We start from the raw sequence: 18,683 nt of genomic DNA, 5'->3' as shown, positions 1-18,683 counted from the left end.
AAAATGAGGTGGCGGGCCGGGTTTGGTCCCCGGGCCTTGAGTTTGACACCTGTGCATGAGGTAATCCCAAGTTACCCTAACACTTGAAAAAAATTCTAACACATATTGAAATTTGATTTACTCGCGGCAGTTGTTTTTTTTAATTGAGGCCGATATTCCTCAAAGCACTGATTGTCGGATCGATAATCAGTCCCTACCTTAAAATAATACCTCAGAGTTTAATTATTCCAGTGCATTTTAATGATGAGCGAGGGATTCCAACAGGGACGCCAAAGGCACTTTATATCGAGCCAACAAAGGTTGCCCTCCGCTTGACGAAAGCAGAAAAACAACCGTCGCGAGTCATCCTCTCCGCCTTTTAGATGCAGAGCGTCATGTACGAGCTGATGTCGGAGCTCAACGACCGCAGCGAGGACCTGGAGCGCCAGATGTTGTCCCTGGAGCAGCGGGTGGAGCAGCTGACGGCCGGCTTCAACGCCTTACCCGCGCACCTCTCGGCCACCCTCGGGGCCCAGCACGCCGCCCTGGTGCACCTCCTCCGGGAGAGGGACTCCAGGGATGGGAGGGACGCGGGGGGAGGAGGGTCGGCGGGCGGAGGAGCCGCCGCGCCGCTCTCCCCCGCCGCTTCGCTAACATCCGCCCCGGCCACGGCCACGGCAGCGCCGGTATCAACTGCAGCCGCCCCCCCTCCGGCCCCCGCGCCCGCCCCCTTAGAGCCTCCCTCGCCCGGCCCGGAGGGCAGCTTGGAAACCAATCCCAACGTCAACGCCTCCGCATGCTGAGAGTGGACAAGCGCATGGAAGGGCCCCCCGCTGACAAATGAGCCTCTTAAATTGATAAAGATGGGACGACGGGGGAGAAATTATGGTAGCGCCGGCGTGAGTGATGACACTTTTGGGGAGGGGGCGCCTTCCCCTTCAAGAGCGAGAAATTTAGCAAGAACGGAGACTGGAAAAGGTGCGGGGGCAGAGGAAGGACGTCAAGGGGGTGAGAAATGGCGCGGGGAAGTATAAAAAGGAGGAGGAGAAATAACCAGGACTAATTATGTGAACGCTGAATGAAAAAAAAAGCCTTTATCTCTCTTTCTTTTCTCTCTCTTTCTCTCTTTGGCTCTCCCGCTTTCCGTGCCCTTTCATCAGGAATTAATGACCATGACTTTTTATCCTTATGATGTATTTTCTATCAGAATGCTAATTGTGTGATAACGAGCATCCCTTTAACAGAAGGTTAGATCAATATGACCGGAATTTATTTGAAAAAATGAATAGTGGCATGCACATACGCGCGCACGCACACACACACACACACACACGTTTCACAGAAGCCCTTAAGATAACACTCGAGCCTCTACTGCCAGTCGTCAATGCACTTGTCAATCTGCACACAGCACTGCCAAGGATGGAATCAATGTAAGAATTTATATATACAAGGGGTGTAATGGTTCACGGTTTTGGGGTCACGGCGTGATAGGAAAAGGCAAGAAAATGTCCAAAAAGCATAATTCTTGGTTTCTTTTCATCTATTTTCAGACAGTGGGGCAAGCAACAGTTTGTTTTCTAGGGCGGGCAGTATTCATTTTTAATGGCTTGTTCTATCAAATATTCCATCAAAAATCTCCCCCACATCCCTATTTTTTTTATTTCCCTCATATTTAACATGAGGTGATGTGAGTGGAAATAACTAGTCATTATTTATTCTCTTCTTTACATATGAATTTTTAAACAAACGATATTTGCCTATGCTAACATAATATTGCATCTTTTATTTGGCCGCTAGATGGTGCGTCAAGCCAAGCAATGGAGTTGTATGTCACGATCCTCTTTGTTTTTTTTGTTTTTTTAATTACTGCTGTGTTATGCCTTTCCCACTTAGCAATAATTTAACATTATTTTTTTTTAATTAGAAATATCCCAAACCCAGTTTTTTGGATCTGCCTTTCTTGGTTACGCCGTGCAGATACTGCAGTTAATTCACCTAATCTGTTCAGCACCAATACCAAAACCATTACACCCCTAATATATAGAATCTGACACTAATAATGCACTGAACTACACTAAATCAACAAAGATGGCATACATACGCATGCCTGTGAGTTCACAACATCCACTACACACATTTCTACATTGGCTTTAATTAAATTTCAAGTCAGGCACCCAGAGATTTGTTGAAATTTGGATGACAAATGCGTCTTCAGGACACGCGGGGATTACATTTTTTTTTAATCTTTTGCACAAATGACAGCTATCATTTCATGGTTAAATGGCTCTGTCTGAAAGTATAACTCCTATCCAAGCTGGCAGCAGAATTTGATAGATTTCTATAAATATTTCAAAGGCGGTTTGGAAAAAAAAATGCTCAAGATCCAGGCTTTATAAATTTATCATGTATTGGCCTTATTGTCAAATTATTGTTTTCCTGTTGGGGAAAAAAAAATGACTGAAGAGTACTCTTAACTCATTCACTGCTATTGGCGATTATACTTGTCATTTACATTTTTCACCATTTGATGCTACTCCACTGTAAATTTCAAATTTGTAAACAACGTTACTGATGCACAATGACCAGTAGATGGCATTGATGCCCCAAGTTAGATATTAGATAAGCAAACCTTTTCTCTACTGCTGATTATAAAAGAACAGAAAAAAGCAGAATTGAACATGTTTTTTTTTTTTTTTTTTCTGTGAATTGAGCGGTCCTATTCTTTCATTTGGTGGAATATGATAAATATAATACTGTAACACGAAATATCGTGGGTCTTGAAAATGTACAAATGCTCTAAAATGGCTGACAGTGAATGTGTTTTAATTGTGCTGGCTCCAAAGTACCCAAAACGGGTGAATTGGCTAACCCAGCGCTGGCTCTAGAAGGGACCAAGTTTAAGCCTGGGTTGTTTATACCCCACATCAGTGGTAATTCTAGGGTGAGCTGATCTGCCGGCCTGGCATGATAAATTTCACCAAATACATATGTTTACAAATCCAGACGGTCAATCTCAGATTGTCTTTTTTTTTTTCAAGTGTTTAGCTAAAGGAAAGTCTAAAAACGGATGATACTAAATTAATTAAGCGCTAAAGTAGTCAATTACTCATAGTAAATAAGTACTAAGGTGATCAGGTAACTTAGGTAATTAAGTATGAGGGTCATTGATAACTTTAGATAGCAAAGTACTAAAATAATCCATTACTTACGGTAATTGGTTTACCTTATGTAATAAGAGACCAAGAAGACACGAAAGTAATTATTTAAGAAATCAAGTAATAAAGTAATCAATTACTTTAGGTACTTAATTAGTAATAATTATTTATTTATTATTTGTATTCTAGTAATTGTTTGACTTAAGAAAAGTACTGCATTGTTTTAGTAATTGGTTAGTATAAGCCATTTTTAGACTCTCCTTTAGCTAAACTGAATGAAATATGTTGCTGGGACTGAATGTCTGGATTTTAAATAAAAACGTAAAATTATGATTTTGCGATTGAACGAGTTAAATGATATTTAATTCACGCTTTTTTGAAAAAGGTTCAACAAAGTACTCCTTGTTAATACAGTTTTTTTTTCGCTTGAAAAGGACACAGGTGAACAACGCATAATGCCTTTGATTTAAGAGGGGGACATGATTCAAATTAACGTTTTTCAGTACCCACAAAAAAATGGCGAGAAACGCCCATGCCTAACATATTGGGTTGAGGCGCTTGGGGGCGTTAAGTGGTAAAAACTACCCATTACTGATGAGTTAAAACAGTTACCAGATTATCAGTATAACTGTGGTCTAAAATAATACAAATTGTCCTATGACACATTTCTAAGAAGAAGCAGCCAGTCTCCCATCAGAGAGGTCACTCACATGTTTGGCAGAGTTTTCACACCGGATGCCCTTCCTGAAGCAACCCACCCATTTCCCATTTCACACCCTGACCGGGATTTCAACTCCGAGCTCAAAGTCAAGTGATGTCACCCTTTAAGCCATCCAACCATCACCACTAATTTCTGTTCATGCTACAGTTAATTTACTTTTAAAAAATGCTCTCCAGTCCGATCACCTGGGTGGTTCAAAATAATTGACCCGACCTTGGGTAAAAATAACCCAATCTGCTCAAATGCTCAGCGACCCACCAAGTGAGTTAGGAAAGCAACACAGTATTTTCAATTGTGAGCCCATTCATACAAAATTGCTTGCCAAATGGTTTATTATATTTTCCTCTGACAATCGGTGACCTGATGAAAAGGGACAATTTTTTTAGCACAAAACACTTAAATTTACACAGTTATTGGCATTTCGCAACTCTGTCTTCTTACAATATTAGAAGAGCCATGTTTTTTTTTTCTTACGTCTGTAAGCATTGTCGTTATGTTTAGAATTTAGTAGAAATTTGTTGGATGTTAAATTCAAGGGATATGGATGGGCACTTGATATCCCTATAAAGACTAAGGCAGTGCTTCTCAATTATATTTTGCCAACTGTTAATTATATTTACAGTGTTTATGCAGGTTACAGCTTGGTCTAAAACAGAAAAAAATAACCAAGTGCATCAAAGTGCTTGAAACTAAAAAAATAAATAAATAAATGATGGAGCTTCTTAATTTTATTGCAATTACACTCATCCCATGCTTCTGAAATACAGTAGTTTTATTTTGTTTGTTTTCTGTTTTTTGTTTCAGGCACTTTGACGCGTTTGGTTATTTTTTTTCTGTTTTAGACTAAGCTATAATCCATATAAATTGTCACGGGGGAGTACGGCGGTTGAGGAGGCCGGCATGGTTGCAGAGGAGGAGGACCCAAAAGCAGGGGAGCGTCGGGACAGGGGGTTGATTAAATCCATTTATTTATAAACGAACGGGAACAAAAGCGAGAAAAACAGGACGGCAAAAAACTCGAACTAAGGGCGCAGGCAGGCTGGCAAAACAGAAAGCAAAACACTATGGACAGGCTGGCAGGAAAACACGGAGCTGAGGGACTCGGGGCAAGACGGGACTACGAGACAACAATACGATAGAGACAATATGACATGACGTGACAGAGACAATGATCCGACACGGGCTGTAACAGACACTAGGCTTAAATACATTCACAAACTAATCAAACTAACACATGGCAGCTGGGCAGGGACAACAGGCAAAGGGAGCAGATTGGAGGACACGAGGCGCAGGTAACAGACAGGTGGACTAAATCAAAACTAACGCAGGCAGACGCGACAGGGGCAGAAACCGGAACTATAAACGTAAACAGAAACAGAACCCCTCAAAATAAACCCACAACCCAACAAACCATGACAGAACCCCCCTCTCAAGGGACGGATCCCAGACGTCCCAAAACAAACCGACAAGCAAACAAAACCGAGGCAGGGTGGGCGGAAGGGGGACCGGAGGAGGGCACAGGAGAAAAACAAAAACAGTCCAAAGGCACCCCTGGTGCCAAACGGGATGCACCCGAGGGGGAAAGTCCAGAGGACGACCCGGTCGCCAGAGCGAGTCAGGCGGGCGACCCGGTCGCCAGACGAAAGGTGCCCTGCGGGGCGAATCAGGTGGGCGGCCCGGACGCCAGACAAGAGGCGCCCGGCGAGGCGAATCAGGCGGGCGGCCAGGACGCCAGAGCAGATGTGCCCGGCGGGCCGAGTCAGGTGGGCGGCCCGGACGCCAGACAAGAGGCGCCCGGCGAGACGAATCAGGCGGGCGGCCAGGACGCCAGAGCAGATGTGCCCGGCGGGCCGAGTCAGGCGGGCGACCTGGGCGCCCGATGGCGAACAGCAAGCCACCCCAGGTAGGCTTGTATCCCGGTTGCCCCTGAAGATCGGCAGGCGGGGCGTCAGGCGAGAGCGGAGACGTCAGCAGGGCGGCGTCAGGCGAGAGCGGAGACGTCGGCTGGACGCCGTCAGGCGAGAGCGGAGGCGTCGGCTGGACGCAGTCAGGCCAGAGCGGAGGCGTCGGCTGGACGCAGTCAGGCCAGAGCGGAGGCGTCGGCTGGACGCAGTCAGGCCAGAGCGGAGGCGTCGGCTGGACGCCGTCAGGCCGGTGCGGAGGCGTCGGCTGGACGCCGTCAGGCCGGTGCGGAGGCGTCGGCTGGACGCCGTCAGGCCGGTGCGGAGGCGTCGGCTGGACGCCGTCAGGCCGGTGCGGAGGCGTCGGCTGGACGCCGTCAGGCAGGTGCGGAGGCGTCGGCTGGACGCCGTCAGGGAACAGCCACTGGGTGCAGACCACAGACACGAGTGAGAGCACAAGACTGACCTGGGACAGGGGCGACCACGGGGAACCGTCTGGCATCTCTGTCGTCTGCGGCAATGGTGGCATGGCTGACAGCTCAGGCGACTGCGGCTGCCGCGCCGAGGCTGGCGGCTCAGGAGGCTGTGGCAGCGGCGCAGAGGCTGGCGGCTCAGGAGGCTGAGGCGCCGTGGCTGGTGGCTCAACAGGCTGAGGCTGCGGCGCCGTGGCTGGTGGCTCAGGAGGCTGAGGCAGCGGCGCAGAGGCTGGCGGCTCAGGAGGCTGAGGCGCCGTGGCTGGTGGCTCAACAGGCTGAGGCTGCGGCACCGTGGCTGGCAGCACTGGGAACGGCAGGCTGGACAGAGACGGCCACTGGGGGCCAATCAGAAACGGCGGGGATGCCAGGAGACTGACTTGGGATGACTGAGGCAGACGGGCGACTGGCTTTGGAGTCAGACGGGCGACTGGCTTTGGAGGCAGACGGGCGACTGGCTTTGGAGGCAGACGGGCGACTGGCTTGGGAGGCAGACGGGCGACTGGCTTGGGAGGCAGACGGGCGACTGGCTTGGGAGGCAGACGGGCGACTGGCTTGGGAGGCAGACGGGCGACTGGCTTGGGAGGCAGACGGGCAGGGTTCACAGAGCCTGGGGTCCGGCTCGCAGGGTGCACAGAGGCCTGGGTCCGGCTCGCAGGGTGCACAGAGGCCGGGGTCCGGCTCGCAGGGTGCACAGAGGCCGGGGTCCGGCTCGCAGGGTGCACAGAGGCCGGGGTCCGGCTCGCAGGGTGCACAGAGGCCGGGGTCCGGCTCGCAGGGTGCACAGAGGCCGGGGTCCGGCTCGCAGGGTGCACAGAGGCCGGGGTCCGGCTCGCAGGGTGCACAGAGGCCGGGGTCCGGCTCGCAGGGTGCACAGAGGCCGGGGTCCGGCTCGCAGGGGTCACAGAGGCCGGGGTCCGGCTCGCAGGGGTCACAGAGGCCGGGGTCCGGCTCGCAGGGGTCACAGAGGCCGGGGTCCGGCTCGCAGGGGTCACAGAGGCCGGGGTCCGGCTCGCAGGGGTCACAGAGGCCGGGGTCCGGCTCGCAGGGGTCACAGAGGCCGGGGTCCGGCTCGCAGGGGTCACAGAGGCCGGGGTCCGGCTCGCAGGGGTCACAGAGGCCGGGGTCCGGCTCGCAGGGGTCACAGAGGCCGGGGTCCGGCTCGCAGGGGTCACAGAGGCCGGGGTCCGGCTCGCAGGGGTCACAGAGGCCGGGGTCCGGCTCGCAGGGGTCACAGAGGCCGGGGACCGGCTCGCAGGGGTCACAGAGGCCGGGGCCCGGCTCGCAGGGTTCACAGAGGCCGGGGGCCAGCTCGCAGGGGTCACAGAGGCCGGGCGCCGGCTCGCAGGGGTCACAGAGGCCGGGCGCCGGCTCGCAGGGGTCACAGAGGCCGGGCGCCGGCTCGCAGGGGTCACAGAGGCCGGGGACCGGCTCGCAGGGTTCGCAGAGGCCGGGGACCGGCTCGCAGGGTTCGCAGAGACCGGGGACCGGCTCGCAGGGTTCGCAGAGGCCGGGCGCCGGCTCGCTGGGACAGGGGCGGTCTGCCGCCTTGGCGCTGGGACAGGGGCGGGTAGCCGCCTTGGCGCAGGGACAGGTAGCCGCCTTGGCGCAGGGACAGGTAGCCGCCTTGGCGCAGGGACAGGTACGGGTAGCCGCCTTGGCGCTGGGACAGGTACGGGTAGCCGCCTTGGCGCTGGGACAGGTACGGGTAGCCGCCTTGGCGCTGGGACAGGTACGGGTAGCCGCCTTGGCGCTGGGACAGGGGCGGGTGCCGCTTCAGCCCGCCGGCAGGAAGTTTGGGGAACAGAGACCGGTGGTACAGACGCGACAGGAGCTTGGGACAGGGTGCAAGAAGAGGGTGGTACAGGACAGGAGGAAGTAGGCAGGGCGCGGCAAGAGGGGGACACAGAGACAGGAGGGAACGGATCGGAAGGCTGAACAGATGGGTTCTGGTGGTCACTGGGGCGGTGGCCTTTTCGCGGGCCCCTCCACCGGCGGCCACGAAATGCCAACCGGGAGCCCACGAAAAGGTCACGGTCAAATAGGGGCTCTGAATCGGAGTCTTCGGACGAACTGTAAAAGGACTGGCCGGACTGATAGTCAAAATCTGAATCAAAATCATAATCAGAGGTGCACGGGCTCGAATACGGAATATGATAAAAAGTGTTGACGGAAGAGGGACGCGGGTAAACAAAATCAGGACCGGTACTGGAACGAAACGTGACGAAGGGAGGGCAATCCTCGATGTCGGAAAAATTAGACTCTAACGTGTAGTGAGGAGCGCGAGCAGGAGAGGAAGGGTGATCGGGTGTGCGGACAGAAGGTGAACTACGCAAATCAGAAAAATCGGAACTACAAAAAACGTGCGGGGACAGAATCGTGTCGTATGGGAGGTCGGAGGAACACGAGGGAAACGCGGAAGTAACAGACGCGGGGGGCGGATCAGAAGCGGGGACAGACGCGGACTCGGAGGGGAGAAACACGGAAGAAAAAACAAGAGGTCTCACACTGGGGGAACGGGGCTGACCGGCGGGCTGAGAGCGGATGCGGACGGGGCGGCGGCGTCGTGTCCGCCGCCGCGGGCTTCCCGCTGGGTCCTGCGTTGGTCGGATCATTCTGTCACGGGGGAGTACGGCGGTTGAGGAGGCCGGCATGGTTGCAGAGGAGGAGGACCCAAAAGCAGGGGAGCGTCGGGACAGGGGGTTGATTAAATCCATTTATTTATAAACGAACGGGAACAAAAGCGAGAAAAACAGGACGGCAAAAAACTCGAACTAAGGGCGCAGGCAGGCTGGCAAAACAGAAAGCAAAACACTATGGACAGGCTGGCAGGAAAACACGGAGCTGAGGGACTCGGGGCAAGACGGGACTACGAGACAACAATACGATAGAGACAATATGACATGACGTGACAGAGACAATGATCCGACACGGGCTGTAACAGACACTAGGCTTAAATACATTCACAAACTAATCAAACTAACACATGGCAGCTGGGCAGGGACAACAGGCAAAGGGAGCAGATTGGAGGACACGAGGCGCAGGTAACAGACAGGTGGACTAAATCAAAACTAACGCAGGCAGACGCGACAGGGGCAGAAACCGGAACTATAAACGTAAACAGAAACAGAACCCCTCAAAATAAACCCACAACCCAACAAACCATGACAATAAATGCTGTAAAAAATAATTAACAGTTGTTGAAATGTATTGCTTTATTTCTTTTAATGTATCCTTTTAATGTTGAAAAGGATACAAGTTTAGGTATACTTTTACAGTTTTTATAGATAATAATCATATTTATTGTCAGTGTGTCGAGTGGGAGGGTCACAAAAAGTTTTCTCTTTCCTAAAGGGGCTTGGCAAAATATAATTGAGAAGCAATGGACTGGGAAAACAATTAGCAATCATGATCATTTGAAATTGTTTTATCTCAAAGTTCTGAAGTCCAGTTGATATTTTATTGTCATATTAAGTGTATTAAGAAGTTCTGTTTTTATTTTATTGCCATATTAAGCAGAACAATGCTGCCAAGAAGAGTTGGTCTCCTTTAGACAGCAAACTAGAATGATTCAGCATGAAACTCCAATTTGACACTTCAAGACACGATTTATCGATTCCACATCTATTTATTTTACTCAATTCTCAACAAGCCGTTGACAATGCCCAACCACATTTTAATGGCAGTTTTACTTTAAAGAACATGAATGAAAGAACGAATATTAGTTTTCCGCTCACTTAAGTGCATTTTTGTGCAAAATCCTACCAAATTCCTGAGAGCACGGTACAGTGAATGAATACAAAAACGTCATGCATCCAAAGGGGACAAATTGACTTGGTGACTAATGGATACATTGTTTTGTTTTCATTCTCTGAAATGTTTAAAACCTGTTCTTTTCTTAATGGGTAATGTATTGACATTTCTCGACTGAATTGTACAGAATGATTGATGGTCTTGTTTTCTAATGTGTGCTAGGAAGAGAGCGTGAACACAATCCCTGTTAAATTGAAATGAGAGCAACATAAATCATCATCACAATGTACAGTAAGTAGCTCAGCTTCACAAATCGGAGATTCTGGCTTGTTTCAAAGCAATGCTAAATGAAACGGCCGTGTTTTATTTACCATTGCTTCCCTCCAACCTATTTGTTGCTTGAATTCCACAGTTAATGTGTGAAAAACCGTTAACCCTATGCAGAATGTTGACCATTGTTGGTTCATTTTCTTCCACATCATACTTGCAGTATTTTAGCAAAGGAATGGCACAATTTTAGTCGTGTGATAACTAAGTGGTTGTGCCATGTTCAGCTTGTTGGGTGAAATTTCAGCTCCCTACTGTCTTCTATCAATGCTTTCCGTTTGATTTGAAATGCTGGAAAGATCCAAGGATCGGACAAAATACCGCACAGGATTTTTCTTCATGGTCTAGGTCTAAGGTTTTATCATAAAAAATATATATATTTTAGCAACAATCTTAACAGGTGTGTTCACATTCTCTACATACAAGAAGGGGATCCTCAGTTTACGACAGTTTCAACGTGTGGTTTCAAGGTTACGTACGGCATGCTGCAAACTAATTCAAAGATTTTATCGTTCATTGCTCACAGCAGATTAGATTGCCATGGCAGAAATGGAGGCGGGAATCTCATCAAATACAAACAAAGAAACAAAACGAGAAAGAAAGAATAAACATCCACATCCTGAAACTACTGAAGCGTCCTGCTTCCTATAAAGTCATATGTATTTTCAAATATGTTTCAATGTACTTGCAATTACATCCAAACTTACTTGTTGGCTGAATGCTAAAAACAGCATTTTTTCATATAATGCTACAGAGTATTCTCTCGTGACATTTTAGGAATAAATGCTATGTTTTTAGCATTTAGCATACAAATTTGTTTGGATGTAATTTGAAATACAGTCGAACGCATTTTTAAATACGTTCCAATGTATTTGCAAATGTGCAATGTGTGCAAATGTACTCATAAGCATTTTTTTTTCCCCCAAATTGCTACAATGTATGATGGACTACATCATTTGGCATGATGGTAACTAAATGCGTGTTTTAGCATTTGGGCTACAAGTACGTTCAAAAGTCATTTCTAATATGCCCAAATATATTTTCAAATAAGATTGAACGTACTTGCAAATACTGTATGTTTGAAAAAACTTGCAAATAACCACAATTGTTAGCAAAATGCCATACGTACTTGTAAGCTAATAACAGCATTTGTTTGCAACCAAAGGACCCCCCCCCCCCCCCCCCCCCAATTGTAATGCAGTCCTGTACCAAATCGTTAGGGGAACTAATGTACTGCCATCTTCTCCACACACAAACAAGAACAACTCACTATTATCATGAATGTATGCCTGAGCTTGGTTGGTCACATAAAACCCCTACACACACATACGCATACAACAACCAAAGTGCTCTCTTCTTAATGGACTCCAATAAAAGCAGGAATGCTGCTGCCACCGGGGACAAAACAAAGCAGGAGGCATCTCGGACACCTTGACAATATTTTTCCGAGGGAATAACTGTGAAAATACAGACATGGACTTGTTAAGACTGCAGAACAATGTTGGGACGCTACTTTCACTTTCAAATCAACCCAAGGTGGACGAACACAAATAAACCTTATAAAGGATACATGGCCATGAAGGAGTTACTCTTGAAATAATTACTTAATAACACACAGAAAGAGAGATGAAGGTATATTAAAGGGTTTTTAATGGACGCAAAAAACAACTCTTGGCATTAGAGAGACAAAGTGGAAACGTGTCCTACAGTGACACGCTGTGGCCAAAAGGCTGAATTACACAGGCTCGGATTATAACTGTACAGTATGCTGTTAATTCATGGACTAGCTTTGTATTGCTTAGTCTTTTCTACCATTATGATTCAACTCAACTCGGTCCTAGCTGATATCTAATATTACTCTAGTATTCTTCTCATTCGTCATGACAACTATATCTACTGTACATTAACGATACGTTGAAGGAACTTCTGAAATGTTTGAAATTATTTTGTAATTTTTATTTTACCAGAGAGAATTAATAAAGTATATATCTATAACATGATACCCCCTCCCTCATTTTCTGCGTGGCTATTCACCTAGTGCCATTTAATCACATCGGATGCGTTACTTTTCGTTTACGGTACAGTATTGCCTCGTTTACGCGGGGATTAGGTTCCAAAAATTATCTGTAATAAGTGAAAATGCAGGTTGATTCTTTTTTTTCTTAAACAAGATTTCTTGTTGTTTATTTTAGGGTTGATTTCATGCATGCATTTTTGTTTATCTTTTTTTCCCTGTTTTTTCATTATCATATTGTATGTTTGCAGTATTTTTTATAGTTTATCATGAAATATATGTTAGTTTATATATTTTAAATTCAGAATATGTTTTTGTAATAACTGCTTTTTTGTTTAGGACAAGTTTTATGTCTTATACTAGTGATAGGAAAATGAAGCTTCATGAAGTTTTTATTGTTTTATTCCTCTAGCTGGTCCTCTTGGATTAAAAATGAAGACTAGCGCCATGGAAATGCATTCCATTTCCCCTGCTTGGTTCATCCATCACTACCAAATACGTTTTTCCATTTTCAGTATTTTTTCTTTCATTTATTTTCTTTACCATCTGTTATAAAGCATTTAAACTCCATCACAGTTTATAATTTTGTCAGACAGATATTCACATTTTCTCATGCATCTCTAGGTTCACTCTCAAAATTCAAACCAGATGAAGCTTCATGAAGCACTTGTTATATTTTTTGACTCCTCTAGATGAAGTGGGGGGAATGTAATGCATTTCTTCTGCACTAGTGTATATTTTTAAACCAGGAGCACACTTTGGAAAAGGAAAAGACTAACAAATGTGCTTCATGAGGCTTCATTTTCCCATCAGAAAAAAACATCACAAAAGGTGAACCACGTTGGAGCGAGAAAACACTGTATATATAATACAAGATCGCCCAATTACTGTAAGATTTACAATACCAAGGAAAATAAGAGGATTCCTAAATGAATCTTCGATGCAGCTCTCGCCTTAATTGTCCTCTTTTATGTTTTGTTTCTCTCCATTGGAACATTAGCTCATTTTGTGTCTCACTTCCACTAATGTAATGGAAAACAATTGCGCTTATGTTTTTTAACCCCCTGCAGGGATATTTCCATTGACATTCCTCATTATTTTATCCATTGTTTTGAGCAGAAACACAAAGGTTGTGTGTGTATTTTGCGCAGCTTCGATTAAAGGACGACCACAGATTTTTCCGCCAGCTTTGTTTGCTTTTACAGCATATTTACACAGTGGCTGTTTAATGGCCTGTAGGATTCTTTTTGTAGATCTTTGGTGTCTTTAGTGCTGCCAAGTTCATACATTTCAGAATTTCAATTCACCTTGAGCTCTACAAAGAATTATTATGCTTATGTTGGAAAAAAAAAGCATACGATCTGTAGTAACTTGTAAGTATGGTTAGACGTTTAAAAAAAACAATTTTAATAGAAGACGGCAAGGTATAGTAAAATTATTTTAATCAAAATGTATATTTAGATGTTTTAAATCACCATATATAGTAAGGCATTAAGACATAGTAAGGCATTTGGAAAAATGACCTTGTAAATATTATAAGATGTTTTTGTGTTTTGTTTTGTTTTGGTTTTTTAACAACCATCTTTTGTAATGTGTTAGAGCTGTTAAAAGTGGGGTTTAGGGTTAGGTTTTCAAAGTAGGGTTTCAAGAAAGAGTTTTGAACAAGGTGTAGGGTATCAAAGTAATGTTATGGTTTGAAATTAGGTTTATGTATTTCAAGTAAACTTGTATTCTAGGGTTGAAGTTTCAAAGTAAGCTTTGTAATAAGGGCGAGGGTCTAAAATTAGACTTTTAAACTACGATTAGGTTTGAAAAGTAAGATTAGTATTCGGAATGGGTGACAATTTTAGGATAGGGTTTCAAAATATAGTTTTATTTAGCAGGTTAGGTTTTCAAAACTGTTCATTTAGGGTCAGGGTTTCAAATCAGTTTTTAAAACAGTTATTAGGGTATCCAAGTAAGGTTTTAAAAGTAGGGTTGCAAAGTAAGGTAAGGTAAAGTTTTTTGTGGTTAAGGGTTTAAAATTAGGGGCTTAAACTAGGGTTAGGCTTTCAAACTAAACTTGGTGTTTTAAAGTAACGCTTCAAAGTAGTTTTTTTTTCTGGTTAAGGGTTTCAATGTCGAGGTTTAAATAGGGTAGGGCTTTCAAAATAAGGTTAGAGTTTTAAAGTAGGTTAGGGTTTCAAAGTACAGTTAGGGTTTGAAAGTAGGGTTTGACTGTAGGTTTAAGGTTTCAAAGTAGGTTTTTAAATTTGGGATAGAGATTTAAAATGTTGTTAGGGTTTCAAAGAAGTTTTTTGTAAAACAAAGATTAGGATTTCAAAGATGCTTAGGCTTTCAAAGTACTTTTATTGAAATATTCTAAGTATTGTAAACTAAGTGTTGTAAACTAAGTTTTCCATGCCATGATCATTTTAAACATTTCACATGTGTTTCAAAGTTCATTAAGTATTGTCTGTACATGAGGATGGCACTGCGCACCCCAAAGAACGACAAAAAGCTTTTCTGAATGAGGGATTGTTTTTTTGCAAAGAACAAGCTCCCCCTGCTCACGAACGGATTTGAATGTCCATTGGCAATGTAAGCCACTAACGAGGTGAGATCTTTTGCGGCGCCACGCAGCCATCTGTTTGTGTGTACAAATGAGCACAGTTCTTGAGCGGAAGCACTTTGCTCACAGCAGCAGGACATACTTTGGTTACCATCGGTGCAGACGATTACAACATCATCTCCATGGCAACGCCGGCCTCCCACACTGACCCCCCCTCCCCACCGGCTCCGTGCAGCGGGGACATACCGGTGCTAGCGTGAGCAGAGGTTTTTAATTGACCTATTTTTCAGACAGTTGAATCGGCATGAAGGCAGAAGACGATTGGGCTTTCTTTTTTTTTTTTTTTTAATGATCCCGCAGGGGAGTTGTGCGCCGCTTCCTCCCCTGACAGGACTCCTACTGCTGCCACTTCACTGACACTACCTGGGAGTCCTCACTGCCAAGCACCTTCCCACTGTGTTCTTTTCCCTCCGTCTGATGTTTTGCCTCTTTCCACATCTGAAGCGCTTTGCCGCATCTTATTATGCATGAAACAAGGTTTGTGTATGTGTGTGCGCGTGTGTATATGAGCATGCATGCGTGCCTGCGTGTGTGTGGCCCACCGGACCTTGTGGAGGCGGTCAAGGAGTAGACAGACACACCAAGGCCTTGCTACTTGTTGGGCTTTTCCACTTCAAGGCAGTGCAGATGCTAATATTTTTCCAACACAAGCTCTATTGATCCTACTATGGATTCTTCTTCATTGCATAACACCAGTAGCAAAACAAGTGCCTCTGTTTTATTCTGTTTTCTTTAGGCTACCAAGATGATGTGTGCAACAGAAACATATGCTCAAAGCGATTCTTCCATTGGTTTCCATTTATGTCATAGCTCCAATAGTATAAGGCCTAATGCTTTATGTTTATTTACAGCTACATCAAATAGTTCTACTATAGCTTTCTGTGTTAACTCATTCACTGCCAATGACGACTATAGACGTCAAAGATCCATTTTAACTGGGCTAGCAGTGAATGAGTCTGAAAGATTTCCTGGACTGGTCTTGCCAAACATAACTGCTACCGACTGAATATTTATCTGAAAATATTCAAAAAAAATAATGACAAACCTCTGCTTGGTGTTGTCCATGGAAAAACCCTTAGCTCCATCATATAGCCATTTTAACTCTACAGTTAATGTTTAGGTAACAAGTAACGTTATTAAATATATATATGAAATTGCAATCAAAACTACAATAAAGGAAAACTACTCACTGACGATGACTGACACGTGATAGAGCGGAACCGGAAAAGTGCAGAGCGTTATTGCGACCTAGTGGTCTTTTGCAGCCATTGCCGGACTTGAAGTTATTGAAACAGGGGATTTTTATTTCCAATTCTATTTTTGTGATAGTTTGGACTTACATTTTGTTTGACTTTTGAGACATTTAATTACAGAACAGTACATTGAACAATTTATTTGAACCGTCTTCCTGCAAATTGCTGTTTCGAATATTTGCTTTTTTGAGGTTTTTCTTTTTTTTAAGTGACGTATGTGTTGTATTTTGTGAATACCAGGATGATTGTGTCACATACAAAAAAAAACTAAGCAAAGCACAGAATGCCGTTTCCATGGTCAATGACAATGTAGGCTACTGCTGTGACATTGGCTGACTTTGCAAGACGAATGTAGATCAGGTCAGCCTTAGACTTCAAATTGTTGTGAATCAATATGTATTAAATTATATGTTTTGTAAGGCCCCACTAATTAATAATGCATTTATGGAATATGAATTATGTGGTGAAATCCACTATATTTTGCTATGCTTTCCATTTGCAATTAATTTGGTGATTCTTCTGCACACTACACTGTGAGTTCCTGACGAAGATTACATTTCTGACCACACCAGTACCTAGAGGATGAGGGATGGTATTAAAGTATAATTTATTCTTTGAGAGTCTCTCTGCCATGGAGGCCAACGGAGTGTGACCATTGTTTACCTCCTCCTCCCAGCACCTCATTTTCCTTTGGCTCAACACCGGTCGACTGATGATGAATGAGTGTCTGCCTTCATCCTTTACGCTCTCGTAAGGTCCACACTGACTTGTTGTCCTACACCATGCACAATGCTGGCACACACTCAAAGCAGGGAGAAAACTGAAGCCACTTGACTGGAGAAACAAATCCAAAGGAATCATTTAAAGGTTGGACATATTTGCATGGCTTGTTTTGCCGTTTGTTGATTGTTATTAAAAGGAACAGGAAAATATGTAAACAAATCCATATGTCAATTTTCTTTTGCAAAAGTAAGCTTATCCCAGCCTGGGTGCTTGACAATCACAGGACACATTCAGAACATTCATTTACGCAAAGACAGCCAGAGGCAAGTTTTCTACCCATGAATTTCAGAACTGTGAGGCAGACATGCTGACCACTATGTCTACTATGCTGCTTGTGACCATTTCTTAAATAAAATATAGCAACCACTCCCAGTAGATGGAAAAAAATACAATTAAAAAATTTAAAAAGATATTTGCATGTTAAAGGACAGTAGCTGGATGCCAACACATAATAGGAGATGTAATATATGGGCTAACGCAGTGGATCTTGTCCTTTTTTTCAATTATGTGAAATATTTTTCCAACCAAGTATCCCCTTAACCAACATAAAGCATTTTCGCGCACACACACACACACACACACACACACAAAACTTAAAACGGACAGCTTTGACATTAGTGTCTGATTTATTGAACTTTGGAACTCCATTTGTAGCTTGCATCTCTATGTAAAAATGTATTCAACGACTCCAGAGGACAGATTGTGAGACATTTGTTTTAATTCTAGTTAAAACTTACCAAATTTAAGGTACACAACATTTTGCAAATAATATACACACTTTAGAAGTCACTTACTTCATGTTTCAATTAACATGCTCTTAATTTGAAAAGAAAAAGGAACCGTCACAGCATTTAAAAGCATTAAATGTGCTTTTACCTGCAGAAACCTTTTGAAAATCCCGCATACCGCTTTGAAGTGCCTTCATGCACTCCGTTTGGGATCCCCTGTTCTAAGAAAACAGCATCCATGTGGCTTCAAGGAATGCATACAGTATTTGACCACAAATAGTGGAGCAATATATGCAGACAGACAGTGGAAAAAAACTGTCATCCATCTATTTTCCATAGCCGCTCATCCTCACCAGGGTCGTGGGCCTGCTGGAGACTATCCAAGCTGGTTTCGGGCAGTAGGCGGGGGACACCCAGAACCGGTTGCCACCCAATCGCAATGCACGCAGAGACAAACAACCATGCACACCCATGATCACACCAAATGGCAATTCGGACTCCCTCTTATACCCGCCATGCATGTTTTGGGGAATCTGGGTGGAAACCAGAGTTTCCACCCAGAGTACCCAGAGAAAGCCCACACAGGTACAGCGAGAACATGCAAACTCCACCTTCCTGACCTTCCTGACCTAGGAAGGTCAGAGCCGGAATCGAATCTGCGACATCGGCACTGTGAGGCAGATTTGCTAACCACTCTCACACCGCGCCTGTGGTTTACTGCAATGAAATTGATTCTATGTGGAGTATATTTGAGTGCATTAATTTCGATGAGGGAAACTGATTTAAAAGACAGAAATCCTGCGTGTGTCACAACACATGAGGTTCTTGACAAAGTCTTTGGAAATGCAGGTGGTTGTTACCATGGCGACAACATGAAGTCAGTCAAACAAGAGTCATCAGTGTACAGGTCAGTACACTGTGTGCTGCTTTTTAGCGATGGCCCTTCGAGGCACCTGCATGCACGTGGGCTCAATGTTGCTTCATC

At 45.0% G+C, this 18,683-nt stretch overlaps 1 protein-coding gene across 2 annotated transcripts in view; it reads left to right on the top strand.

Moving 5' to 3' along the window:
• Nucleotides 1-4,639, top strand: part of LOC148425268 (small conductance calcium-activated potassium channel protein 2-like) — a 77,545-nt gene extending 72,906 nt beyond the window's left edge. For both annotated transcript variants that reach the window (XM_088410844.1, XM_088410843.1), the window contains exon 10: nt 363-4,639. In XM_088410844.1, the coding sequence (XP_088266970.1) occupies nt 363-782 (420 nt within the window). In that variant the 3' untranslated portion in view covers nt 783-4,639. The remainder of the gene's footprint in view (nt 1-362) is intronic.
• Nucleotides 4,640-18,683: the final 14,044 nt, after the last annotated feature.

This window comes from Hippichthys cyanospilos, chromosome 3 (genome assembly GCF_059441005.1).
Source record: "Hippichthys cyanospilos isolate Australia breed blue-spotted pipefish chromosome 3, RoL_Hcya_1.0, whole genome shotgun sequence".
NCBI classification, from domain to species: domain Eukaryota; kingdom Metazoa; phylum Chordata; class Actinopteri; order Syngnathiformes; family Syngnathidae; genus Hippichthys; species Hippichthys cyanospilos.
The sequence above is the reverse complement of the archived record's forward strand: the minus strand, read 5'-3'. Positions and strand labels throughout refer to the sequence as shown.